At 40.8% G+C, this 17321-nt stretch overlaps 2 protein-coding genes across 2 annotated transcripts; both read right to left on the bottom strand.

Moving 5' to 3' along the window:
* Positions 1–806: 806 nt before the first annotated feature.
* LOC107473437 (transcription factor MTB3) lies at positions 807–3133 on the bottom strand. The gene is made up of 2 exons (XM_016092989.3): positions 2962–3133; positions 807–2633 (listed from the first exon to the last, which is right to left on the bottom strand). The coding sequence occupies exon 2, from the start codon at positions 2601–2603 to the stop codon at positions 1053–1055; it is 1551 nt and encodes a 516-aa protein (XP_015948475.1). The 5' UTR covers positions 2604–2633; positions 2962–3133; the 3' UTR covers positions 807–1052.
* A 3814-nt stretch (positions 3134–6947) lies between these two features.
* LOC107473498 (uncharacterized) lies at positions 6948–9773 on the bottom strand. Its single transcript, XM_016093075.1, has 3 exons — positions 8510–9773; positions 7195–8415; positions 6948–6976 (listed from the first exon to the last, which is right to left on the bottom strand). The coding sequence occupies exons 1-3, from the start codon at positions 9771–9773 to the stop codon at positions 6948–6950; spliced, it is 2514 nt and encodes an 837-aa protein (XP_015948561.1).
* Between the last annotated feature and the right edge of the window lie 7548 nt (positions 9774–17321).

Below are 17321 nucleotides of genomic sequence, written 5' to 3'. Positions count from 1 at the left end.
ATAAATATATATATTTAATATTTTTTTAAATTAAAATAGAAAGATATATTGCATAAGACACAAAATGTAATCTTTTTATCTCTAATTATTTATATTTGGTTCATACATATGTGTTTTATATACATATGTGTTTTATATATATATATTATCAAAGATAAAGAAATTCGAATTTACGACTTCTTAGATAAATATGGAGAGATTATGTCATTTGAATTATAACTCATTAACATGTGTCTTGTATATTATTATCAAACACATTACAAAATTTGTATATCTTTATGTTTATATATTTTTGTGTAGTCGTGTATGTGTCTATGTGTCTCAAATAAGAATTTAATTTTAATGTATTTAATTATATAATGTCACAATAAAAATAATTCTCTTTTACATTAAATACACAAATAATCATCTAAAAAAATAGATATAATTAAACGAAATAGATATAATTAAACGAATGTATAAAATGTAAAATGTTTTATACTGATGTATCAAAACTAATCTAATTAAATAAAGTGATGACTCATGATTTCATTCTTATTCTTATCTATACAAAAACCTAACGCAAACCATCATTTTCCCATGGGGGTCCTACCAAACATGATCTTTCAAATTCAAAATGCACAAGTTAAACGTTAAAGTAACTTTGATCCAGATTGATGCAAAAGCACCCAAACATATGAAACATTAACATTGTGTCTTCAAACTTGCTATTCTAAGTGGCAACAATACAAACAACTACCAACTTGACCACAAACAACATTAAGTCCAAAATTTGTTAGCTGAACAAGTGAAAAATAAAGGGAAGATTCAATTTAATTCAACTCATGCTATTTATCATAAGTAAATACATAATTCAGGTCATTGATTACAAATCAGTTCAAAGAGAGCCACAAAGACCACATCTTAGGACTTAACTTACAATATGATTTTAACTTACAATCTGATTAATATAAGTACACTAAGAACACTATCATGTATACCTAACAATAACATTGTTGCATTGCATTAACATGCCACATGATGATAAATATATAATCTTTTCTGAAAACTTATCAGTTTTTGGATAAGGATGCTTCAAGTTTTTCCTTCAATTGTATTGCAGCAGCCTCGCTGCCCTGCGCTCTTATGGAGAATGTATGAATCATCTTTCCCTCCGATGTTGAAACACCTGACTCTGGAGCCATGATTTGATGCTCCTGGAATGTCTTAATGACTCTGGAAACCGGGTGGAGATCCAAGGGGCAACTTACTCGCACGACTGCTGTGTCATCCTCTCTGGCTTGGAAATCTATATCCGAAAAAGGAAACATTGGTTCATTGTTGTTATTCATGTTCTTCTCTGTTTCCAACACCTTGATCTTCATCTGCAGATCAGTGATATACGTAATCGCATCGCCAAGTAGAGATGCCTTGTCCATTTTAGATATATTCGGAACAACAGCTCTCAAGGCGTAGAACCTTTGGTTTAGCTTTTCCCTCCTTTGTCTCTCGGCTTCAACATGATTCAGGGGTTCCTCTCTTCCATTCGCAGGCTTTCTACCTCTTTTTCGGGGCTTCCGCTCATCCAAATGAGTCGAGGAGGAGTCTTCATTTCCAAGATCTAGAGACGAAACCCTTGTTTGAGCGTTGTAATTCCCACCAATCATTTGAGGGAACAATTTCGCTTCACTATTTTCACCCATGCTCCCATTGGAAGGATTCCCATATCCATGGTTTGCTGCTAGAGCTTGAACTTCATAAGAGTCTGAAGTGAAACCAGAATCATCTTCCAACTTCGGTGAGAAACTAATGGTTATTGACTGAGATTTCGCATCCCCACCACCAACGCTTAATTCACGCCCGAAAATCTTCGGAAATGCCTTCGCCTGTCCAGAACTAGATTCACCAAATGCTGTCCTGACCAAATCCAAAACACCCTGGTCTTCTGGCACTGTTTCCACGGAACCAAGCTCAACAACTCCGGCTTTAAGAGGCACAAAAACAACCGTTTGAAGACCAGCTGATCTCCCAAGAAATGACCTTGATTCTAGTTGGTTTGAACAGCTAGCAGAATCAGAAACCCAAATTGATTTGCCAGACTTGAAAGAACAACCAGGGCCACAAGGCGAATCAAAACCAAATATATAATACATTGAGGCCAAGTAAAACATATGCAAATCCGAAACCCTATCTAATCTTGCATAATTCGCCTCTTTCGACACAGAGCAAGCAAAGTATGCATCAAGCTTTTGCAGCACCTTCTTTCTCAGCTCCTCTTCATCACCCTTACTAACTCCACTCCAATCCCCTTCAGATCCTCCCTCGCCAGCTCCGCCCCCTTTGGGATCGCAGCATTGGCCATCGCCCCAAATCAAGGCGGAGCCACCAGATTTCAGGCCAGCAACCTGCCAAAACACAGCATAATTCCACTTGGAACCCTCTAGAACCTGGCACAGCCGCCGCCGGAGGCCAGCATCAGTTCCGGCTAGAGCCGAAGCAGAAGCAACCACGCTGGAGAAGAAATTATTGGAAACCGCAGAAACAAAGTATGCAACAGCTTCTGCACCCAACACAGATTCCAACACACCCTTGTCTTCATCACTCACACAAAACTTCTCGCTCATGATCTTTTCTAACAGTAACAGCTCCTATACCTAAAAATCGAAACTTTACTTCTCCCCTCAAAAGGAAATGCTTTGAAAATATCTCAATTAAGCTTGAATTTCACCCAACTAATTAAAAGCCGTTAAAATTCATAAACATAAAACAACCATATAGAAAAACCCTAGAAATAATCCAAGTGAAACCCACAATTAGTGAATCACTTGTGATGGGTATTCCTAAATTATTAGAAAGAATCTAACTTCGTGTTGAGGTCAAAGACTTAGTGGGTTAACAATCCGAAAAGAAAGTGCTTGATTAAGGTAGTGGAACACAATAAAGATTCAGCAGAAAATGAAGGTAGATAGTTTGAATAATTACCTGAAGGGTTTTTGGGATTTGGTGGGGTAGTAGAAGCTTGAACATAGAGGAAAAGAGATTTATAAGATTCGAAAAAACCTCAGATCTGAGAACAACAAATGCAAACCGGAGAGAGAGAGAGAGAGAGAGAGAGAGATTCAAAGCTACACTAGGACTCTTTTTCTTCGTCTCTTTTTTTTTTATTTAATTATGCTGTATAGCATATTAGCATATAATTTTTTTTATTTTTGATATTATTATATCATTTTCCATTTCATAATATTTGTTGTTTTTTCTATTTATGATATATAGGTAGAATTAAATTCTCTTTCCATTTTTTACTTTTAAAATAATTAGTGTTATTATATTAGTTGAAGTTTTATTTTAAATAAGGGTAATTTTTCCATATATTTTTTTGTTACTTATTATCATATTTTTTATTTTTCTTAATCTAATATTTTAAATAAGGGTAATTTTTTTCATATATTTTATGTTACTTATTATCATATTTTTTTATTTTTCTTAATCTAGGAAGTACTATAGGAATACCAGTTACTAAAATCTGAAGAAAGTTTCTAATGAATGCTCTTATATCACTTGTAAATAAGATTTTCAAAATCTTCACTATTAAATATACATAAAAGAATTAGTTAAACAATATTTTATTCTTATATTATGAATAGGTGTGTTTAAATAGTTAAATACACTTATTCACACACAAACTTTGAATTAAAGGAAAAAAGTTATATTAGGAAAACAGAAAATTTGAGTTAGCAAAATACATTATTAGTGAAAATAAATAAAATAAAAAAATTGAATGATTTTATTTCTTATAGCTTTATAATAAGTATGGGATTTTTTATCATATAAAATATTTACGTTTTTACCATGTCAGTACATATTTCAAGTGCACAAATAGAAGAAAAATAAACATAAAAGATAAATAAATATAGTATACAAGATGGGTTTTTTATATAAATAATCATTTGAATCACTTTTTTTCCCAAAATACGCATGCGTCCAAATTTTTTCTGAAATACGCATGCACATATCAGGTATTTCGCCCACGAGATGGAGATGCACAGCATTTCAGAACCGGCGCCAGCGAAATGGAGGAGAGAGGAGCCAGGGTCTGCAATTCGTGGCTGCCACCAATGACTTGAGGCACCTCTAGGACGACGCACACGAAATGGAGCATCTCAAGCTCACCGGCCACGAAATGGCCCATTTAGTTGGCGGCGACCACGAGTTGGTGTCCTCGTTTCTGGCGGGCACGAATTGGGCGGTCAAAGTGGCTGCAGCAGGAAGCTCACATGCATTGGCGTGTTGGGTGGCAGGGTTGTATTAGAAATGGAGCTAGGAGTGTTATAAAAGGGGGGTGGGGAGAGACTTCATGCACGGTGAAATTGAAATAGGGGTAGAAAAATAAAGTTGAGAGTGGTAAATGAAGGCTGAGAGTGGGTGAGTTTGTGGTGGTGAGTTGTAAAAAAAAATTAAAACTAACTATGAGTGGGGGAGGGGTGAACGTGGAGGAAAACTTGAACCGGTTGGACGAACTTCACATAGCGGCACATTTATTCCATAAGGTTAGTTTACTTTAAACATTTGGATTGCCGTTGTTAGGGAATGTTATAACTAATTTCGTCGATATTTAAAAATTTTATATAGTATTCGTAACTGTTGTCTTTCTTGGCTTTTTATGTTGTAGCCCACACGTGTTCTTACTCCGCATGGCACGCTGGTTGATGTTTTCATGTTAGAGGCTGAGGATCCAACCATGGCAATTAGGCGGGAGAGGCTTGAGCCTTATCTGAGACGCACCGGATTTTATCATGCCTCGCTGATCAAGCGCTTCGAGTACGACAATCCACTTATTAGTGCCTTTGTCGAACGATGGCGACCGGAAACACATACTTTTCATCTCCCTTGGGGTGAGTGTACCATAACCCTGGAAGATGTAGCCATGCAGTTTGGTCTACCTATTGATGGTCAGCCTGTTAGCGGTACGTTAAGGTCATGGAGTAAGTTTCACCAAAGAGATATTTGAGAATGGTGTCATGAACTTTTAGGTGAGGTTCCCCCCGGACACGTAGGGACAACGAAGTACAACATCAAGTTGAAGTGGCTCAAAACTCGTCTTCAACAGATGCCGCTTGACTTAGATGATAATGGCCTCATGCAGTATGCACGATGTTACATACTTTACCTGTTGGGAGGCGTCCTTCTTCCAGACAAGGCCAACAACACAGTCCATGTTCGATATCTGCCTTTACTGGCTGAGTATGATGCCATAGGCACCTACAGTTGGGGTAGTGCCGTCCTCTGTTGGTTATATCGTGCTATGTGCCTAGCAACAGATTACAGTGTTGAGGGTATGGCCGGGTGTCACATGTTGCTCATGTCGTGGATATACTACAGATTACCGTTCTAGGCCCCGAATGTCACCACACCGTACAGTTTTCCTTTAGCCACTAGGTATTTTATCGGTCTCCACACTTTGTGAATTTTGTCAATTATCCTTGCATGACGGAAATAGATTTTTTAATAAAGTCTGACATTGTGAAACAGGTGGGCAGGGAAAAAAGGACAAAATGACTATGCTGAGCAGCGCCTACTTAGGCACCGGCTGCGGTTGGATAATCTGCAGGTCGACGAGGTCGGTGCCCGTTGTTATTAATATGTATTCAATAACAAGTTATATGGCCTTTGTGACGGGGTTCCTTTTCTTTGCAGTTTGTTTGGCAACCGTACTTGGAGCCTTGGATTTTGTCTAGAGTTCTTGCAGAATTCCTCGGCCACCCGCATGGAGATTTCTATACCGCCGTTGTGCCGCTAATATTTTTCAGGTGGATTGAGATCTTAAATGTTGATCGGGTGTTGCGACAGTTTGGGGGAAAGCAAGGACCTCCAAACCCTCCGCTGAATATATACATTCCATCGACAATCGGCTCGTAATGATGACGGATGGTGGCCGGTTCGACTATCCGAGTGGTTTGAGGTATGGGCCAACCGGCGCACGGATGTATACCGGCTGCAGATTGATCGTGCAGATACATTGAGTCCCAGCCAGGATTACTATAGGTGGTACTCTCAGAGAACAAGGAGGTTTCTGTCCACCCCTGATGCATTACATGACCCGAGAGGTGACGTTGTACCCGCAGACGCGCCAGCGGAGTATGGCAGAGGCCCCGTGGTTAATTTGCCTCCGGTTCCCCGAGACCATCGCCGTCGCCGTCCCCGCAGGGTCAGAGATGAAGGTCAAGCAGAACATGGGGAGGATGAGCAAGATTTGCCTGAGCAAGACCGACCCAGTTTTGAGCCAGACATGGGACACCATATTCCATCGCATGCTCCTCCAGCCGCAGAAGACTACTACTACCCGCAACCTGTTGTATCAGCGGACCCCCCCAGCCATCTTCCATTCAGCAAGTTATGCCATATCAGAGTAGCTTCGAGGTTGGGGGTTCATCCCAGGGAGGTACGCAGGACTTGATAGATTCTATGGACAGAGTTGGGTGGACAAATTTCTCTTCGTTATTCGACGGGTTGGACCATTTCATTCCTCAGCAGTCATCCCCACACACGCCCACCGATCTTGCACTCGCCCTACCTCGCTCCGACACGTACACTCAGGCTGCCTATGCGGGGATGAGATCCGCTTCTGTTGGTGACACGACTGTTTCTCCACTTCGACCGTATGACGCTATGCAGATGCCCGGACGACGTCTCTCATACACGGGGGCTGATGCTTCCCCGGACGAGGTTGAGGGACCTGCTGGTCGTCCCCGCCGGGACACTCGAGCCCCCTCGTGTGGCACAGGCGGTAGATTGGGTCACGAGCACCATTAGTGTTATGTTAGTTTATTTCTGTTGCTGTTTTTACATGTTAGTTTTGTTGTCTGTAATTCCTACTTGTTTTCATTCGCTGGTATGTTAGTTATTTAAGGCGTATGTGATGTTTCGTTACTTGTTTATGTCTTATTTTGCTAGTTGTTTTAAGTATGCACCTACTCCCCTGTTTGACGGACGATTGTATCTGTATCAATATTAGTCTAAGATTTTAACATCATTAAAATATAAACGACAACGCAAATGTAACCGAGACAACAAAATCAACCTTCATTAAATATGATTAAGATACTACATTTGGGAACAAAATACATTAGACTGGGATGGATGAAACTTAGCTTGCCGAAACATGCGGACAACTGCACCTGGTATGTCCTGGTGTCCTGCAAAGGCCGCACCTCTTACCTGGTCCCAGCTCAACCTCGTCCATTTCATTCCGAATCCTAGTAGACACCGGACGTCCTTCCATTGAACGTCGTAAGAGGGGGTTGGGACGAAGACGGTGACCTTCTCGAGGGGGCAACATCTCCTCATCCGGCATTGGTTGGAATTCCTTTTCGTATACCCGAAACACGCTCTCAACACGGTAGACTAAATCAACGTACTGTTGCCAGTCCAATCTCGCATATGCGCAGGCGGCCAAGGCATGTGCATAGGGATAGTGTAACGCCTGGAAGAAACCACAGTCACATCTGCGGTACTGAAGGTTAACCCGGAACCGTGACTGCACCCCTACAGCAGCTATCTCGTCGACCGTGAAAATAGTAGTATTGCTATCGTACGATGTCACTAACATCTGCGGGATCCCCTCACGGTTCGCTAGTATGGCTTTCTGCAAGAACTGTGAGAACACCTGACCGCTTGCAATCTGCGCTTGTGCTTGCCGACCCTTGAGGACGAACAACTCATTCAGGCGATGGTAAGTAGACTTGACAATTGCACAGACTGGTAGATTTCTAGTGCCCTTCAGGACGGAGTTGATACACTCAGAAAGATTGGTCGTCATGTGACCATATCGCCGGCCCTCATCAAGGTGCTGCAACCATTTAGGTGGCTCTAACACTCGGATCCACTCCATCATCTGTGGAGATGTAACTGGATCCTCGCTACTAATAAGCTCTAGGTAGTACTGCGACTGCTCTTGCGTCTTCGAATATGCAGCATTGACAAGGTGTCTTTTGGCTTCCTTACTCTTGAAACTGGTTGTGAAGTTGGAGGCAATATGTCGTACACAATACACATTGTGTTCCCATCCACACCCCTCATGCTCCAATGCGGCTTTTATTGCCGCATGCCTGTCGGATATAAGCAGAACTCCTGGCCGAGTTGCAACATGCCTCCTCAAATTGGCGAGGAAGAAGTACCATGAATCTGTGTTTTCTCTCTCAATTAGTGCGAAAGCCACTGGTAGAATGTTGTTATTGCCGTCCTGTGCTATGCCCATGAGAAGGGTGCCTACGTACTTACCATACAGGTGTGTTCCGTCCACTGACACCAGTGGTTTACAATGCCTAAAAGCTTCAACACATGAAGGGAACGACCAGAAGACCTGGTGAAACATGACACTCTCACGGTCGAGTGTGTTTCCGACATAATACGGTCGCGTTTCGAGGTCAACAATTGTCCCTGGTGCGAAAATGCGTTCTAAGTTATTAGGATGTGAAGGACTCAAAGGACAGTAAATATCAAAGACCTTTCGATAATAAAACGCAACTAATACCTGGGACGAAAGCTTGCAGAGCAGTGAGGTATCTACGCAGCTGGTCATACGACTCATCCCAATCACCATAGATCCTTGCGATTGCCTTTTGCTTCGCGTGCCAAACCTTCTTGTATGACACATTGTAACCGTACGCTGACTCTACCGATCCTTGCAATACCTTTACACATATTGTCGCATCAGCATGCACCATGGGAAATATGTGCTGACAGATGACATTGCTGTCCAGTTGAGCGTGGTCTTGAGACATTGAACTTGCCAAGCAACTGTGAGGCCCTACGTATTTACGGATTTCCCAAGATCTAGAGGACCTCGTCTTCGCAACCCGTACCATCCAACGACATAGATCCCCGAACTGCTTGCATCGACATACATACCTAGTTTGGTCTGACTCTACCACCTTATATTCTGCACTCCTGTGGATGTTGTAGTTTTTGACTGCTAGCATCGCTGTTTCCTGATTAGGAAATTTCAACCCAATCTCGAGCTCCATCTCTCCTGACAAAGGGTAGCTGCTCGGTCCGTCCTCTGCGTTACTGGAATGCATTGCTCCAAGATTTAGGGACAGGTAGTGTGCCGGAGTGGTTGATGATACAGCACCACCTTTCGGTTCGACCCGTGTTGCCGGAACAGCATTTTCATGCAGAGGCTGTGTCTCCGGAACGGCTTCTGCCTCACCATCACTGAAATCTTCAATGTCATCCTCGCCAGACGAATCTGCAATAGCATCATCAAGAACCATATCGACCCCAAAATGTGTAGAAGGGGCGGGGCGTGCTCCACGAATACCTGCACTCTGTTCCCGCGGGACGAACGCGTTGAAACTTGGACTTGGGGCCCTACTAGTGTCCCGAGCCGAAACAAAATCAGCCGCCCCAACATTTCTCACACCCTCCACATTATTCGAACTGGATGAGCTTCCACCAATTTCTTGAAGACTCAGACAAAGCTCCAACGAATAGATGCTTCCTATGCTGCGATGGTAAGAGAACATCATCGACACATGCTGATCGGATTTTATTTGCATTTTTTGATAGGAAAACGAGTTGGCCACTGCAACAGGCATCCTGTAAGTCAGCTTCCTGATTTCTTTTTTTCCAACCATTCCGGTATGCATCAGAATCAGATTTTTCAACTCTTGCAACGATGTCTGTGGTGGAATCATTATCCACAGTGGATCATCGCAAACGAATGTAATACCTTCTGCTGTATGAGAGATTTCACCGTTTGGGTATATAATCACGTAAACGTTCTCCGAAGCCATAGAGATAGCAAATAAAACTTAAGAGCAGAAATTCTTTAAGAAAGAAAGATGGAGAAGAATTGAGAGCAACTATTGAGAATGAGACGAGAGTAAAGATACTGCCTTCTTTCGGGTCATCTACGAGCCTTTATATAGCCAAACTCCGGTCTCATTTCGTGGACGGTACACGTGATTTCCATCCATTTCGTGGCCGCCACCCCAGGTTTCCCCATTTCGTGGGTGGCAGCCACAACATGGCTCTCATCCGATTTCGTTAGTGGCAGCCACTAAATGGCTCTCCATTTCGTGTGCGCTAGGCTTGACTTGAACCAAGCACTTCTCTCCTCCATTTCGCTGGCGCTGCTTGTGAAATGGTGTGCATCTCCATTTCGTGGCCATTGCTCTTGATATGAGCATGCGTATTTCACAAATATTTTCAAGGCATGCGTATTCTCGGAAATAATGTGTTTACAATGATTATTTATATAAAAAAGCCACACAAGATGTGTAACATCTTAACAAAATATCACACGACATATATTACATTTGTGTAGATATAGGATAAAGTCAAAATGAAATTCAATCCAGTGTATTTAAGATATATTACGATATGATTTTATTTAATTTTTTTATTTCATCTAATATTATTCAAGTATTTTAAAATTTTAAAATTATATTTCTTTAAAATTTAAACTAAAAATTTTGTAATTTAAAATTTTAAATGATTTAAATAAAATTAGATGAAATAGAAAAAAAAAATCAAACCAACACAATATGATCCAAAACATTATATTGATGTATGAAATCTTGAGTTGATTTTACAAATATCTTGAATTCATTTAAATTTTTAAAAGGGTTAACTTTTAAGTTAGAAATTTTAAATCGTTAGTTTTTTGTAAAATCGAATATATAAACATAATTAGCCATATAAATATAATATTACGAATATATTTATTTGTATTGGATTAAATTAAATTGTTAATTTAAATTATGTTTATCTAAGTTTTAAATTAAAAATTTTATAATTTTAAAATTTTAAATTATTTAAATAAAATTGAATGAAATGAAAAAATAAAATTCAAACTAACACAATACGATCAAAAACATTATACCGATATATTAAATTTTGAGTTGATTTTGTACATATCTTTTGATGCATTTGAAAATTAAAATTATTAATTTTTTAATTTAAAAACTTTAACTCATTAGTTTTTTTTTAAATCAAATATATAAACATAATTAATCACATGAGGATAATAATACGAATATATTTATTTGTATTAGATTGAATTAAATTATTAATTTAAATTATATTTATCTAAATTTTAAGTAAAACATTTTGTAATTTTAAAATTTGAATAATATTAGATGAAATAAAAAAAATCAAATCAAATCAGATGTAACATATTTCGAATATTTTGGTTTTATTTTGAATGTACAACACCCTAAATATGTACATCAAAATATATGTAGGTGCATCTAAATATTTTTTGTTAAGTGTTACATATTTTAAATATATCGTATCTAATTTTTGTGCTTAGTCGTCCTTTATTCTATGTATTTAAGATGTATAACAATAATATAAAAATATAAATATACTTAGTAATATGTATATTAATTTATTTTATTTATCAATAAAAAAAGCCTAATAAATATCCATAATAAAAAAAACTCATAAATATATAACTACTACTACTTTATGATATTAGCATTTATTATGGCACGGATATTCCATGTATTTGGACAACGAAAATAGTCAAACAGTGGGCCATAATGGCACTGCATTTCATCTGTGCCTAAAGTTTTCTGCTGGCTCTTTAAGAACACTTTGATTTGATGTGATAATGTTTGGGGTAGAAACGAAAAACGCACCTTGTAAAGTTAGACTTCCTCTAGCCAACTTGGTCTTAGTTCGTTTAAGTAGTATAAAAATTTTGAAATTTATTTTATATATATAATAATTTTATTTTAACAAACTAAAAAATGCCAGAAACAAATAAAAAAATATATTTCATCTTTAATATTTTATCCCTAACATTTTAATCGTCATATTTTTATCTCAAAACGTTTACAATGATATTAATATTATTCCACTATCAAATTCCTTACTAACAATTAACAAAATTTACGATTAATAATACTTATGTTAAAGTTACGTTTGCTCAACCCCCTCTTCCACCATCACTCTTTCAACAAGTTCAAACCTCATTCTCATACTCTCTTTTGCACTATTAATTCTCCAATGGGGTTTAAAGAAGAGGAAGAAGAGAGTAGGGGAACAAGATTTGAGCTTGTTAAGAAAGTGAAGGTGGAAGGGGGTTGAGCAAACATAATTTTAACAAAAGCATTATTAATAGAACATCAATTTTACTAATTGTTAGCGAGTAATTTGACGGTGGGATAATACTGATGTCATTTTAAACGTTTTGGGATAATATTCAACGATTAAAACGTTATGAACCAAAATAGGATTTACCTCGAGGAGCGGTCTTCAAGCCATCACCGTGAGCCAAACCCACCAAACCCAATGCCCAAATCACGGAACAACGATCATCCGCCAACCCGCGGGAGGATAACCAACGCCGTGCACCTCCAGCCAACCCTTGGCAGACAGCAACCGCAAGGAGACGATTGCCAATCCGGAGAGGCTAGAGCAACCGACGTCCTAGGAAAAAAGGCGATCTAGGTAATTCAAGAACTCTACCAAAGAATGATACCAGTTGGAACATGCAAGCAAAGCGATCTCTAGGAGCATATCACGACAAGAAGCTAGGAGCGAAAGGTCACCCAACTGATACTAGGGCAAATGCCGGAATCACAGCATATCCCGAGAACCTGAACGCCAACACTATGACGACAAGAGATACCGAAGAGATTCCAAACGAAGAAAGAGTGAATACGTGATAATGGGAATTACCCCGAAGGATTTTGACAAGCCGATCTACAAAGTCATTGCAATCGAGTAACTGGACTCGGAGATAACTTTCTCTAGCCGGACGATTCGATAGTGCTACCAGTCACCATCGGAACTGGAAGCCAAATGAAAATCATACTTCGAGTTCGTGGTTCTAAAGGACTCCATAGCCTACAACATCATCCTGGAAAGGAAGACAATCAACGACCTTTCCACCGCCATATTTACGAAGTTCCTAATCATGAAGTTCCAAGCGGACAACGAAACCAAAAGAATGATACACGGTGACCGGAAAGTCATGGTAGAATTTCATAACACCAGCCTAGCCCTCTGAAAGAAATCTTGGGATGCGGCAGGAATCTTGCTTGCCGACCTGGACGCATGTCAAGATTATCAACCCAGACCGGAACCAGCGGGAGACATGGAAAAGCTACAGATAGGGCAAACCAAAGATGAATTCACCTTCATCAACAAGAATCTACCCTTCAACATAAAAAGCGAACTCATGGAACTGTTGAAATAAAACAGGGACGTTTTAGCATTCACCCTGGTGGATATGCCGGGAATAGACCCAGATCTGATGTCTCACCGATTCGCTGTGGACCCCAAAGTCAAGCCCAAAGGAGAAGGAAAATATTTGCTAACCGAGCAACCAAAGTCAGGAAGCAAGTCAAAAGCTTTCTTGAAGCAGGGTTCATCTGGGAACTACCCTACACAACCTGGCTGGCCAACATTGTGTTGGTAAAAAAAGACAAACGTTAAATGGCGAATGTGCATCGATTACACGGACTTGAGCAAAGCTTGTACAAAGGATGCCTTTCCCCTACCAAACATTGACAAACTGGTGGACACCGCCTCGGGACACCAGTACCTCAGCTTCATGGATGCCTACTCAGGATACAACCAAATACCTATGCATCGACCGGATGAAGAGAAAATGATGTTTGTAACCCTGGAAGGCACGCACTACTACACATTCATTCCCTTCGGGTTAAAGAACGCAAGGCCATCTATCAAAGGCTTGTCACAAAGATCTTTAAAGACCTCTCGAGGACTAAACTGAAGGTCTATATTGACGACATGCTAGCTAAAACAGAAACAGTTGACGAGCTCATTAACGACCTCAAGCTCATATCATGCACCGAGGAAGCACCGAATGCATCTCAATCCGACAAAATGCGCATTCGGGATGGAGGTCGGGAAGTTTTTGGGTTTCATGATCACACAACGAGGAGTAGAGGAAAATCTGAAAAAGTGCAGAGCCATCCACGAGATGAGTAGCCCCGCAAACCTCAAGGATGTCCAAAGGCTAACTGTGCGACTTGCTGCCCTCTCTCGCTTTCTTGGAGCCTCGCCTCAGAAGGCCATCCCCTTCTTCAAACTCATAACTAAGGGCATAAGCTTTAAATGCGAACCTGAATGTGAAGAGGCCTTCCAACACTTCAAAAGAGTGTTAGCAGAACCTCCCATACTCTCAAAACCCAGAATGGGAGAAACTATACCTCTACTTATCCATAACAGAGAAAGCGCTGGCGGCAGCGCTGATCTGGAAAGACGAGCAAAAAACATAGAGTCGTGTATACTTCATAAGTAAGGTTTTCCAGAACATCGAGATACGCTACTCCAGACTTGAGAAGCTTGCCTACACATTACTCACGGCATCTCACAACTTCGGCAGTACTTCTAGAGCCACCTTATCACGGTCTGAACAAACCAGGCTATCAGACAAGTACTATAGAAACTAGACTTGGCAAGATGGATGCTCACTTGGTCAGTCGAGCTATCTCAATACGAGGTCCATTTTGAGCCTAGAAATGCAATCAAGGCTCAAGCCATGACAGACTTCATAGCCAAAATGATTCTGGAAAGTGAATCCATAAAGCTATGGAAACTCCACGTTGACGATTCGTAAAACAACAGCTCCGGAGGAGCACGGATAATACTAGAAAATGAGAACGGGATTGCCATCGAACAATCGATTTTGTACGAGTTTCTAATTTTTAACAATCAGGAAGAATACGAAGCCCTTCTAGCTGGATTAACGCTGGCCAAAAAAGTCGGCGCAAGGACACTGGAAGTTTCTAGCGACTCCCAGGTAGTTAGCTCCCAAAAAACAAAAACGAACCAAACACGAGATCCCCTACAACAACAATACTTATCTAAAGTCAAGGAACTAACTACCGAATTTGACGGAGTGACCATCCGACACGTTCTCGGGGAACAGAATGCGAGGACTGTCCTACTCTCTAAACTAACAAGAACCAAGTTAGTCATAGGGAGCCAATCACTAATCCAGCAAGTCATCAAGACACCATCTGTCGCGGCCACAACCTCGACAAACATGATTATGTCAAATTAGCACTCCTAGACCTTGCCGATCCTCAAGCACCTCGCCGACGGGAACTTGCCCGAGGACTCAAAGGAGGCGAAGCATACAAAGCAAGAAGCCGCAAAATACACCACAATAGCGGGACAACTGTACAAAAGATGATTGTTCCAACCCCTCCTCAGGTTTATAGAATTCGGCGACACAGATTACATACTTTTTGAAAGCCACAGACGATGTTGTGACCATCACATCAGGGGCAAAACCCTAGCCCAAAAGGTCATCTAAGCTGGCCACTTCTGGCCCACCATCGTCAGAGACTCCCTCCAACTAGTCAAAAATTACAAGCAGTGCCAAGTCCATGCCGACCTTTACCAAGCAGTTCCCCATTAGCTCAGTGTGATAATAGCGGACCGACCTTTCAGAATATGGGTAATCGACCTTGTGAGACCCTTCCCCACGGCTTCCAGGCAGCTCTGATTCCTTATAGTTGTCATCAACTACTTCACGAAATGGATTGAATCCGAGGCATTGACCACTATTATATCCACTCAGTGTAGAAAATTCTTTTGGAGGAAAGTCATAACCGAGTTCGGAATCCCCAAAATTGTGATCTCAAATAAAGGGACCCAATTCGCACACAAACGTTTCAAGGAGTTCCTAAAGGGACTCGGCGTTTCACAGAAGTTCAGCTAGATTGTACACCCACAAACCAACGGCCAAGTAGAAGTGGCCAACAAGATCATCGTGAAAGGTCTCAAGAAACGACTGGACGAAGCCAAGGGCCTATAGGTTGACAAGCTCGGGTCTATACTCTGGTCATACCAAACATCGCCCCAAACCTCAACCGAGGAAAGTCTCTTCTGGCTAACATACGGCCTAGAGACCGTTATCCTTGTGGAGGTCAGGGAACCTAGCCCATGAAAGATCATGGGAGGACACGATGAGGACGCAGAGCAGAATCTCATTGATGAAGTCAGAAGTGTAGCACACTTACGGGAGCTATCCCTGAAACAAAGAATCTGCCTAAGATACAGCCGAGGCATGGTAAAACGGGACTTCAAACAAGAAGACCTAGTCTTGCGACGCAACGATATTGGTCATCCCATCCCGGGAGAAGAAAATCTCACCCCTAGCTGGGAAGGACCCTACCAAATCAAGTTCGTAATTGGACAAGGAGCCTACAAATTAGAACGACTCATCGGGACCGAGATCATGGAACACCGCAAACATATGGTACTACTACATGTAGGAGAGTCCCACCGGTCTGATACCCTTAGCAAGATATAAAGTTTATTTTTGTTATTTTTTATACTTTGTTTATAATTACCTTTTTTCCTTTTTTATTTTTTACATCATTTTTTCGTGAAGTTTTTCCTACCTAAAACGGGAGGTTTTAACGAGGCATGACCTTTAATAAAAAATTCATTTCATTCAAATACTCCATTTTAAAAATATTTTTCGCGTTCTTACCAAGTAAACGATACGAACAAAAAATGGCAAACCCGGTGCCCGATCACCCCCGATGCCACACAAACACGAATATCCAACAAAAAATAAAATATGCAATCCGGCCCACCAAAAGGCCCATAAAGCAAGTTTATAATAAAATAACCAAAAAATGCCACCAAAGCAATTTTAAGCTACCAACTACGATGCTTACAAACTTTAAAGAAATTGTTTGCAAAAGGAAATTTATATGCGCCAAACAAACATCTTACAAACTTCAAAAATAAAACATCTAAACTACTCGATATCCACGATCTGGACATCCCTCACGGTCCGAAAAGCCCCCATCACGGACACATCCACCTCTAGAGCCACCACACGAACCTGTGTCTTCATAGTCTCCTCGGTAGCCGAGATAGCATCCTTAGCGTCAGTGAGTAGACCTTCCTTCTCCTTCTTCAGCTTGGCAACCTTAGCCTTTAAAGATTCCACCTCAGCAAGAAGAGAAGTGTCCCCCGACTCAGCATCGAACGCCTGCTTTTGCATCTGAGATAGCTAAAAGAGAAGTAAAGTCTCCAACTCAGAGAGACCGAAGATCTCTGAACGAGCTTCCTTAGCATCCTTCACAGCCTTCAACCGAGTAGCCACCTCCGCCTCCAATTGCTCTTTCAACCTACCATATTCTGCTTGGAATTAGTGGAGCTTACCATCCAAAAGAGCTACCTGAGATAATATCGGCTCTGCCTTCCGGACGATAGTAGCCGAGCAAATAAGAGCACAGCACACGAATTTTGCTTGACCGGCAACGTCGCAACCATGAAAGAAGTCCTCGATGCTCGGTAGGAGGTGTTGATCGATGAAAGTCGGGGCATCAAAACTC

The sequence above is a fragment of the Arachis duranensis genome, chromosome 2 (assembly GCF_000817695.3).
Source record: "Arachis duranensis cultivar V14167 chromosome 2, aradu.V14167.gnm2.J7QH, whole genome shotgun sequence".
NCBI classification, from domain to species: Eukaryota; Viridiplantae; Streptophyta; class Magnoliopsida; order Fabales; family Fabaceae; genus Arachis; species Arachis duranensis.
The sequence above is the reverse complement of the archived record's forward strand: the minus strand, read 5'-3'. Positions and strand labels throughout refer to the sequence as shown.

Excerpts from the sequence above, each read along its gene's own strand:
- LOC107473437 (XM_016092989.3), bottom strand. The coding sequence starts at position 2,603 with ATGAGCGAGAAGTTTTGTGTGAGTGATGAAGACAAGGGTGTGTTGGAA.
- LOC107473498 (XM_016093075.1), bottom strand. The coding sequence starts at position 9,773 with ATGGCTTCGGAGAACGTTTACGTGATTATATACCCAAACGGTGAAATC. Across the intron at positions 8,416-8,509 it reads TCTGCAAGCTTTCGTCCCAG|GGACAATTGTTGACCTCGAA; the intron begins GTATTAGTTGCG and ends TTTTCGCACCAG. Across the intron at positions 6,977-7,194 it reads CGAGGTTGAGCTGGGACCAG|ATACAATCGTCCGTCAAACA; the intron begins GTAAGAGGTGCG and ends ATATTGATACAG.